The sequence below is a fragment of the Pygocentrus nattereri genome, chromosome 19 (assembly GCF_015220715.1).
Source record: "Pygocentrus nattereri isolate fPygNat1 chromosome 19, fPygNat1.pri, whole genome shotgun sequence".
In the NCBI taxonomy this organism is placed as follows: Eukaryota; Metazoa; Chordata; class Actinopteri; order Characiformes; family Serrasalmidae; genus Pygocentrus; species Pygocentrus nattereri.
In genome coordinates this window covers 16,820,708-16,830,963 of record NC_051229.1, presented here as the reverse complement: position 1 = coordinate 16,830,963, position 10,256 = coordinate 16,820,708, and the positions used below count along the sequence as shown (strand labels likewise).

Sequence of the window (10,256 nt, the reverse complement as noted above, 5' to 3'; positions counted from 1 at the left end):
TGAGACAGGCCCATTAATATATCACAGGACATTTCCCAATATGATGCAACACAGGTTAAAATGAACATGCAGACAATCTGTTAAAACAATCTTATTTTAATAAATCAAAAGTACTGATATCTACAAAACTGTAGACAAATTTTTCAATATGATTTTTAGAAAGTACAGTACAATTTAAGTAGATCTCTTTTGTAGAATGTTATTTACAATTGCTTTTTTTGTATTTTTGTTTTTCCAAAATGTAACAATGTTCCCCGCTCCCCGCTCACCTCACATTCTACAATTAAATGAAAACGGTCATATAAAAGAAATGGAAACAATATGAGTCACAGAGCGATTTAAAAAGAGGAAGATACAAGAAAAACTAAATCTCCAGAGATTTGACAGCCAGACGTTATTACTGCTTGAGTCAACGCTACGCGACTTGATGCGGCTTGTAAAACTGATGAGACTTCAGGAAGCACTATGACTACTAATGTTACTCTTCTTCATTGTTTTCCGGTTTCTAGTAATCGCACACAGAGTGCACTTGACCGACAGAAACTGGAAAGCAACAATGAGTCGAACCATCACTGTTATTCATGTCACATCAAGGCCAGATCAACTGCTGCATTATAGGTCCACCATAATAAAAGACATTGAACAGTGACATTGCTTTTTTCGGACTCATTACAGTATATACAAGGCTCTTATCAAAGCGAGCCATTAAATTGCACAAAAAAGAGAGAAGGGCAGCTACAGCAGGCAGAGTCTACAGAGACTAAGGGGGGGGGATAAGAGAAAAACTACTGCAGTCTCAAAGAGAGAGAGAAAAAAATATAGGAGGTCAAATATGTTACCTTCATGATGCATAGATCCAAAATGAATGATCAAGTATTAGCAATTAAGACAAATGGCAAGACATTTGGGTAAATATGGAAAAAAGGGAGTGGCAGAGAGCCATGGATTTGGGCTGGGATGGACTATCCTAACTCAGAGTGGGCACAAGTCTGAGCTGGTGTGATGTCAACTCTTTGGGAGAAAATGAAAAAAAAAGGTGCATTAAAACTTAATACGACTGTGTGGTATACTCATTTATACTAGCTTTCATTAGACTAAGCTTTCATCGCTATTAAAAAAACAAAAAAACAAAAACAAGGCCTCTTTAGAGTTCGCCACAACGCAGAGGAAGAAAAAATGCTCTACTTCTCTGAAATGAATGGAAAAACAATGTTCTTCTATTTTCAAGCTCCTAATCAATGAGCAATTGTTCCTTCACAAGGTACGAGTGCCATTTAACGCTGGTAAGGAAGGGTTTTCCTGGCCTATTGCTAAAGCTGCTAGGTGCAATTAATATATACACTTAGAATCAGTAAAGCTTAAGAAAAAGCCAACTGGTGAAACAGATTTCATGTGCATTGCATTATCATCTCTCAAAAACAGGATGACAATTCTTTTGTGGCTATTTAGAGGAAAGTGAAGTGGGTCAGCTGTTCTCTGGTCAGATTAGCCCAGTCACATGAAGCTAATTTACACACAGCAGGTATTAGCGCACAACATTAAGAAGTCTTGCAGGGCACATGGTGCCATCTATGGTTTGACGCAGGGAGTGACTGAGAATATATGTGGATATCACATATGGGGAGGGGGTGCAATTCAGATGCATTGTGGAAGCCAACATATGATTTCAAAACACAGACTTCTGAAACTTCCATGGCGCAAAAAAGTATGTTGGTGCGGATGTTTGATTAAAAATAAGTAAAAGGTAAACTGACTATTTTGCAGAACTCCAGGTCACCATGATAAACACGCCTGTGCTACAAAATATACAGCTACCAACTGGTCGAACTTAAATCATAACACAAAAGTTAAATGGATCAATTATTTTGTAAGACTTTTGATTCAAATGTATTTTTTTAAATGACTTCTATGGATATGTATATAGGTATTAATTCATGTAGGCTTTGCAGTACAATTCCCAGAAGCAAGATTTGGTAATATTCTTTAAATCTCATCACAACAAAAACTACAGTTTTAACTTTAGGAAGGAATAATATCCACTTAGTTTTACTGAGGCTTGTTTGAAGATGGACTGTCATTTCTGTCTAGAGACACTTTAAGATGGTGCACAAAACTCACCAATTCAAGAGGTTAGTTAGATAGAGGCAGTGGATATAGCTCAATGAAAGCTAAATCAGAAAAATTACCAAATTTTAATCAGGATATAATCAAAACAGCATAGTTTATGTCAGCACAACTGGCTCTACTGCATTAGTAAGTAAACATGTAAATGATAGAACGCCAAATGGGAAAGGAACCAGTCTAGTCAATAGAATAGGAGGTTTAAAAAAAAAACAAACAAAAAAAAAAATGTGGAGGACAAAATGTAACAAGCAAATCAAAATTAAAATAGAGAAACAACTCAGTTATGCTTTTAAGATGCAAAATTATAAGACTCCTATATGCAGAGTGAGGTCAAGTGATTGTCGAAGAAAGCACGAGGGCAGAATATAATGGAATGGTAAAGAAATATCCTGAACAACTTTCCAAGTTGGCTCAACATGTCAGAATCCAGAAGGAAGACCTCTACCACTTCGGTGTTGCAGTAAGAGAGTGGGTTCTGGCAGCTGTGCGCTCAAGAGGGACTTTTGAGACAAAACTGGCAGGTGTTTTGCCTCAGAGTGTGAATCAAAGGTTTCACCACTTAGCTCTTCAAACTTGAGGAAGAAAGCAGCGCAAGCTCAATATGGCCTCATCAGGAAAATGGTCTTACGTGGGAAGAAACTGCATCGCCAGCAGTGGAAGAAGCAGATGAGAAGAGCTGAGTACTCCAACAATTTTAGGGCTGGAGGAAGATAGATAGAGAGACAGAGAGAGAGATAGAGATAGAGATAGAGATAGAGATAGAGATAGAGATAGAGAGAGAGAGAGAGAGAGAGATAGAGATAGAGATAGAGATAGAGATAGAGATAGAGAGAGAGAGAGAGAGAGAGAGAATGAAAGTGCTAAAAATGAGAGCACAGTCCAGTTAAGTCCAGCCCCAGGATGGTGGACAGTAAGGCCATGGTCTTCACAGTAGAACACAGCGGAAGAAGCTGCTCTTTTTCTGTTGCTCGGTTGTGATCTTCACCCCATGATTGCTGCCCTGGGGATTGTTACCCTCCTTTGGGAAAAGACAAATAACAAAGAGTTTTAAAAACGCCCTTACATTTGGTTCTGAATTAGCTGAATATGGGTAACTACCATCACTGTAATTTAATAAAAGTTCATTTAAAACCAGCCATGGGATTTCTGTCTTTTCTTGCTTACACAATGATTTAGTGAGGAAAACAGGCTTACCAATTTTGTGTCCATCTTTGCTTTGATATCTCTGGCAAGTGTTAAGAATGCCTAAAATTGCAGCAAAACACACGTCACATTGGGACATTATTACAGATTTATGACAAATTAACAGTTCTCCCCGATTTACTGCATGCACTGTGGCCTCATACTAGTTTCAATGTAAAAGCTAAGTATAGGTCACTCACGTTCTCCACATTGATGTTGGCCTTCGCACTTGTCTCCATGAATTTGATGCCATACTCTAACGCCAACTGAAGAGATAAGATTCACAGATATACACATTAACCATTCATAACTGATATCAGAAAAGTTTCTTTTCTACTGTAGGGCAGCTCTGAGCAAAGAGAGTAACCATTCCACAGTTGTATTTCCACCTGGATGTGGTTTGGGTATGGTCAGCTATCTGTGCTGCAGTATGTTACGATGGGACGGCTTAATGTGCAGTGGCTGATTGGCACTACATTTACTTCACATGTGTGGCACCTTATCTGCTGTTATTTCAAGAACAGAAACAGTCCACCAAAAAACAAAACAAAACCAAAACCTGTTTGTGCACACGGTGGCCAAATAAATACATTTCGAACACAATAGAAACCTTTCAGTCCATTAATGAATAAAAGTAATGGCCATCAATTTAACAGCAACTGCTAAATGTTATACAATGCTGTTAACAAGACTGCTAACAGTGGAGCGGAGCTGGCTGCGGTGTTATAACTTAGTTATCATGCACCACAGCACAGATACATTTGTTACTGATTTATGCTCTGCTAACTATTGATGTGCATGGGCACTGAAGTGCATAGCTAACTGTTGAATGTGTCATTGTGCCAGTACTTGAAAACTAATCACTATTCAGATATTCATAATATTATATCACAGACCAACACAGAACTCTTCCGTATACCCAAACATCAAAATTAGTCAGAATAAGTTAAGTGATACTTTTTTTAATCCCACAAACGGGGAAATTCCACCTCCGCATTTAACCCATCCGTGAAGTGAAACACCACATACAGACTAGTGAATACACACATACTAGGGGGCAGTGAGCACACTTGCCCGGAGCGGTGGACGGCCCTATCCATGGCTCCCGGGGAGCAATTAGGGGTTAGGGGTCTTGCTCAAGGACACCGAATACACATCCATATCGCTGACAAGGAGAAAGATTCAAATCTGAATCTGGAGTGAGAGTAATTCCTAGTCCAGAAACTGGACACAGAAACCATCAAGTGGAAAAGAACCTAGTGATAGGTATAGCCAAATATAAAGAGCTATTGCACTGTAAGAACGCATTGTGTTTAATTTCTTATTTGTATGTCATGTTATTATTTCTGTTAACCAAACTTCTTTGCACTAAACAAATCCAAGTAACTAAATAAACTGACAAAAGATTTTAAATTATTAGCAAGGGTGATCTGAACACTATAAGAAACAATATTCTGTAGAAAAACATGAATAAAACAGGGGAATCCTGTTTGGATGTTTAAGACAAACCAGCTCCCTCACCTTCTCTCCTCGCTCTCTGGACACTTGTCGTTTGTCATTGATGTCACACTTGTTCCCCAGAATCATCTTCTCCACGTCTGCTGATGCATGCTGGGTAAGACGAAATTTATCATTACACTTTTCTTTCACAGTTTGGTGTAAACAACATCCATATGAACACAATTAAAATGCCTAATTAAAAACCCACCTCTTCGATGTTTCTGATCCAGTTCTTGATGTTGTCAAAGGACTTCTCATTTGTGATGTCATACACCAGCATAATACCCTGATGTCGGAGCAAAAGAGAAATCAGCTCAGAAACAGTATAAACAGTTCTGAAGCAGCCAAATGATTAAGAGCAAAGAACACAACACATTGCGATGACTTTAAGAAGATTAGAACAGCATGCCCAGACATTATTTTGAAATTATAAATGTTGCAATATATGAACTGTGGTAAGGATTCCTTTCCCATTTGCTTACTTACCATTGCACCTCTGTAATATGCCGTTGTGATTGTTCGGAACCGCTCCTGTCCAGCTGTGTCCCTACAAAACACATCAAAAACTGTGCTAGAACTACACTTCGGCGTAGACATGGATCACGTCATTTTCATTATAGAAAAAAGATCCGAAAACATTCCATGTTGGAACTTACAATTATGCAATTAAGTTAATAATTCACACACACAGCTACTTTTACAGCGGATCTGGGGTTAAACACTGTTCCACAAATACCACTTGACAAGACCATGTAAGACAGAAAGGCCTTTGAGGATGAGAGACGTTCAGAAACATACCATATCTGTAACTTGATCTTCTTTCCATCTAACTCTATTGTCCTAATCTTGAAATCAATACCTGCAAGAAAGTAAGCACGTCAGACAGGACTAAAGTGCAAATATTTAGTTTGTAAACTGCTTCGACATCTTCAACTCCCAGAAATGTAAAACAGGGTAGAAAATGGTCAACGTAAGCATTAGGCTGACATTCACTTCCTCTAATGCTGATCATTAACGTTACGTCGCCTGTATTAGGCATTTACAGAGGCTTCCTACAAAACAAAGCAGTACTGGCTCGGAAAAAGATCTGAATGTCTCATAAATACAAATCATCATGTGGGGTCGTGGCTCATAACCTCATTAGGGTCAGAGCTGCAACGGATAAACTTCAGAAGCTGCACAATAACAGATAGTTAAGTTATCTTAGCTGCTTCTGTGTCTACGTTTAGTCTTGGTACATCTACATCTACCAAGACACCGGTAACAGCAACACATGGCTAAAACGGTTCACTAGCTGGCTGGTTAAATTACAAATATGCACAACAACACAGTTTTATGCGAACAGCTTAGGAAGTTTGCTATCAAAATGTCCAACTACTTATCCATACTGCTTACTCACTACCCACTTAGCTGGCTCGTTAGCTTGGCTAGCTAGAGAAATAATGGTTGCACATAGCCAACAGTGCTAACTAGATAATATTACACTGCGAACCAATGTAGTAAACATACAAGCTCACTGCTTTAGTTTGGGTTTCGGTGGCGCACTTAAACAGTCTAAGCCATTCGAAAATGAATACATGGACAATTTAAGTAGAAACATGATCCGTCATTACAGAAGGGTGGTAATAACTTGCAAGCCAGCTAGCTTAATGCTAGCTACCTGGCTAGGCTAATGTACACCGATACCCATTGTGTCTGCCTGAGTTATGGCAAGAAGCCCGTTCACTGAAAGAAACAAATAGCCACCAGAGAACTGACACCACGTCAAGGTTAAATAATGTAGGGATTCCTATAAAATTCTGGCTCAGCGGACAAACTAAACCGAGCTGACGTTGCCGGCGAACCGAAAGAAAGTCCACAGCTAGCTAGCTGGTTGAGCTAGCGCCCTGCTAACACGGATCACGTCAGCCTGTCATTGGACTTTATGAGCACGAAGCGAAGAGCAACTGTACCTATTGTGGAGATAAACGTTGAGTTAAAGGCGTCCTCTGAGAATCTGAATAACACGCAGGTCTTCCCAACTCCCGAGTCCCCGATTAACAGTAGTTTAAACAAATAATCGTAAGTCTTCGCCATACTTGATATTGCGGAAATCCCGCCCGGTAAGTGAGCGCCGCGTAGACACGGCGGTAGCTAATGAGCGCACACCCGCACCCTCCCAGCCCCCTCAGACACACGCGCCTCCGTATTACTATCCTTCTGAGGACCCATTGGACTAGTGTAGAATAGAGCTACACATACAATAAAGATTCGGGGTTTAAAATGTCAGCATAATTAAAGAGTTAACATGTAAAAACAGTAGTTCAGAGTGGTTTGGTGTGAAATATCTATTCTAGAGAAATTTACCGGGTCAGAATGGTTTACAGTGGAGGTGATGAGAACCAGACGCCTGCAGAATGTGAAGGGAAACTCCATCGATTTTCCAGTTTTTCTGCATGTTTAAATTGTTAAGATGTAAACGCAGTCATGCAGAAAGAAGTACTCCGTTCTAGAGAAACTTACCTTGTCATCATTTGAACAGTCATTACTTCAAATGATTATGAATACACTGCCTGATGTATCCTGATCCGTTCGTGGTGGAGGCTCACTGGGGGTTTGGATAGTAAATAGACACTGCGACCTCTGGTTCCTATCACCGCCACTGTAAAGGAAATCTGTGTTGGTATGTTTCTCTACAAATGAATGATTTCAAATCAAATGACTCAATGACTGTTCATGTTGTAAACACTGACTTTTCTGCCTGTATTCTGACACATCAGTGGAATTGCCCTTTAATACTACTATATCTGGTAAGTTGTGAGGGACAAAAAAGAAGCAGTGGTGCTACATTTAAACAATACTACTCAAAATTATGAGCAAAAATGCATTTTCTTCAGCATGTCATATAATGAAAGGCACTACATCCAGTCGACGTTACTAGTTAGGCTTTTTGTTATGAAACATGCAGTTGTTTAGTGTTCTAGAAACACGGACAATATCCACGATCTGCTAAGTGAGGCCTATTGTGAAGAAACTATTGTGAAGCACAGTAACTATTAATATTGACATTTTGTCCAGCACTACATGTAGACTCAGCATTCCCATCCTCACCACTGTAACCATTTCATGTCAAACCACTCTCAACATGGTTTACATCTAAAAAGTTAGTGGAATTTTCTTTAAAAAAAATGCATTTATGCTATTTACATGGCATGTTTTCTTGTGAGGACCAGCAAAAGGTCTTTTTTTACGATTTTTTACGGGTTTGAGTATTTTCTCCTATAAAGGGGCTAAATACAGGACCACGTACACAAAACTGATTACAATAACCAGCATCAAAACCTACAGCTATTGTTTATCTAAACTAAGAAAGAAAGAAAATGGCATAGGAAAGAACTGCTTCAGCCAGCCACTAAGATATGCCTCTCCTTAGATACACCCCGATCAGCCGTAACATTATGAGCACCTCCTTGTTTCTACACTCATTGTCCATTTTATCAGCTCCACTTACTATATAGGAGCACTTTATAGTTCTACAGTTACAGACTGTAGTCCGTCTGTTTCTCTGATACTTTGTTAGCCCCCTTTTACCCTGCTCTTCAGTGGTCAGGACCCCCATGGACCCTCACAGTGCAAGAACTATTTGGGTGGTGGCTCATTCTCAGCACTGCAGTAACACTGATGTGGTGATGGTGTGTTAGTGTGTGTTGTGCTGGTCTGAGTGGATCAGACACAGCAGTGCTGCTGGAGGTTTTAAACACCTCAGTGTCACTGTTGGACTCAGAATAGTCCACCAACTAAAAATATCCAGTGTCCTGTGACCACTAATGAAGGACTAGAGGATGGCCAACACAAACCGTGCAGCAGCAGATGAGCTATCATCACTGACTACGTCTACAAGATGGACTGAGAACGCAGGAGTGTCTAATAGTGGACAGTGAGTAGACACAGTGTTTAAAATCTCCAGCAGCACCGCTCTGAACCACTCAGACCAGTACACTGCAGTGCTGAGAACGAGCCACCACCCAAATAGTACCTGCTCTGCAAGGGTCCGTGGGCGTCCTGACAAGTGAAGAACAGGGTAAAAGGGGGCTAACAAAGTATCAGAGAAACAGACGGACTACAGTCTGTAATTGTAGAACTACAAAGTGCACCTATATAGTAGGTGGAGCTGATAAAATGGACAATGAGCGCAGAAACAAGGAGGTGGTCAATAATGTTATGCCTAATCGGAGTACACGTGTGTATACATCAAAATATTACACAAAAAAAGTTATATCTTAGAATATATGCAAACATGTAACATCACAAGCAGTAAAAAGAGACACACTTTTGTGCAAATATGTAAATTTATTATGCTTTTAAAAAAGTACAAATCAGCAACCAATTCAAAAAGCACTTTTATGTATGTGCTGGGGATACAAAATAAAGGTTGAGGACTGTCAGATGTGAAAGTTTTAGTATTGCGAGTAACTTCCTTTTAACGCAAGAAAGAAATGCCCTTATCTGTAAACCTGAAATTTTAATGTAAATGTGTATTTTATATTGTTTTAGTGTTCATTATCCTTTGCTTGTTTGACATGATTCCCAGTAATGATGTATGTAGTGTATGTTCATCATATCATTCCAGACATCTCCTGGCAGAAATAAATTAAAAAAAAAAAAAAAAAGAAAAAAAGAAAAACTTGGAATGGACAAATAAAAGAATGTGGGTGGTGACATCATTAAACGCTTTTCAAATCATTCAATATAGTCACAACCTGGAATGCAATAATTATACATAATAAAAGTAATTTCGCAATGTAATGCTCCATTAGTGAGACAAATTGTGTGGGAGGCTGTGGGACGAGAATAGAAGACATGACACTGACAATACAATTAAACTACACACACCCAAACCATACGCGCACACGTTCTCACACACACGCAGCTGGAATGCTTGATTGGAAGCGTGGAATGTTGACTGCTTTTGAGACGTCTCCTCACGCTGACGTTCACAAGCTGTTGAGTTCCTGCAGGGTTTGGTCCAGGACTTGGTGCAGATTCAGGTTCTCCTGCTTTGCGTTGGCTAGACTTTCTACAATAAAACAGTCACAGTGTTTAAGAAGCTTGACTTATTCAGAGTTTCATATTTTACAACATTTATGCATTGGCACAGAATGATTTTACCACAGCTAAGGAACGCTGTTTGGGATGACACAAAGCAAAGACACTTTATAAAACAGTGACCAAATGATCAATGTTGAAATGGAATAATTTGTTATTATTAATAATAATCTACAAACAGATTCCTCCACCAAATAATACAGCTCAACAGTGGGGTGGCTGTTGTGTTAATGCTCATTCACAATGCACTTTGGGGTATTCAGCTGATCTACCATAGTGACCTACGGTGTTCACTAGAAAGTTGTGATGATTTGGACACTAAGAGAAAAATGATAATATGTACATATGTAATTGTCATAGTGGGC

The 10,256-nt window shown here is 39.4% G+C and overlaps 2 protein-coding genes across 3 annotated transcripts in view; both read right to left on the bottom strand.

The window, feature by feature from the left end:
- Nucleotides 1-80: 80 nt before the first annotated feature.
- Nucleotides 81-6,924, bottom strand: rab8a (RAB8A, member RAS oncogene family). The gene is made up of 8 exons (XM_017697169.2): nucleotides 6,759-6,924; nucleotides 5,605-5,665; nucleotides 5,293-5,353; nucleotides 5,015-5,092; nucleotides 4,828-4,917; nucleotides 3,507-3,572; nucleotides 3,319-3,369; nucleotides 81-3,142 (listed from the first exon to the last, which is right to left on the bottom strand). The coding sequence occupies exons 1-8, from the start codon at nucleotides 6,880-6,882 to the stop codon at nucleotides 3,050-3,052; spliced, it is 624 nt and encodes a 207-aa protein (XP_017552658.1). The 5' UTR covers nucleotides 6,883-6,924; the 3' UTR covers nucleotides 81-3,049.
- A 2,191-nt stretch (nucleotides 6,925-9,115) lies between these two features.
- The window catches only part of tpm4b (tropomyosin 4b), a 32,541-nt gene continuing 31,400 nt past the window's right edge, over nucleotides 9,116-10,256 (bottom strand). For both annotated transcript variants that reach the window (XM_017697167.2, XM_017697168.2), the window contains one exon: nucleotides 9,116-9,862. In XM_017697167.2, coding sequence (XP_017552656.1) covers nucleotides 9,780-9,862 — 83 coding nt within the window. In that variant the 3' untranslated portion in view covers nucleotides 9,116-9,779. The remainder of the gene's footprint in view (nucleotides 9,863-10,256) is intronic.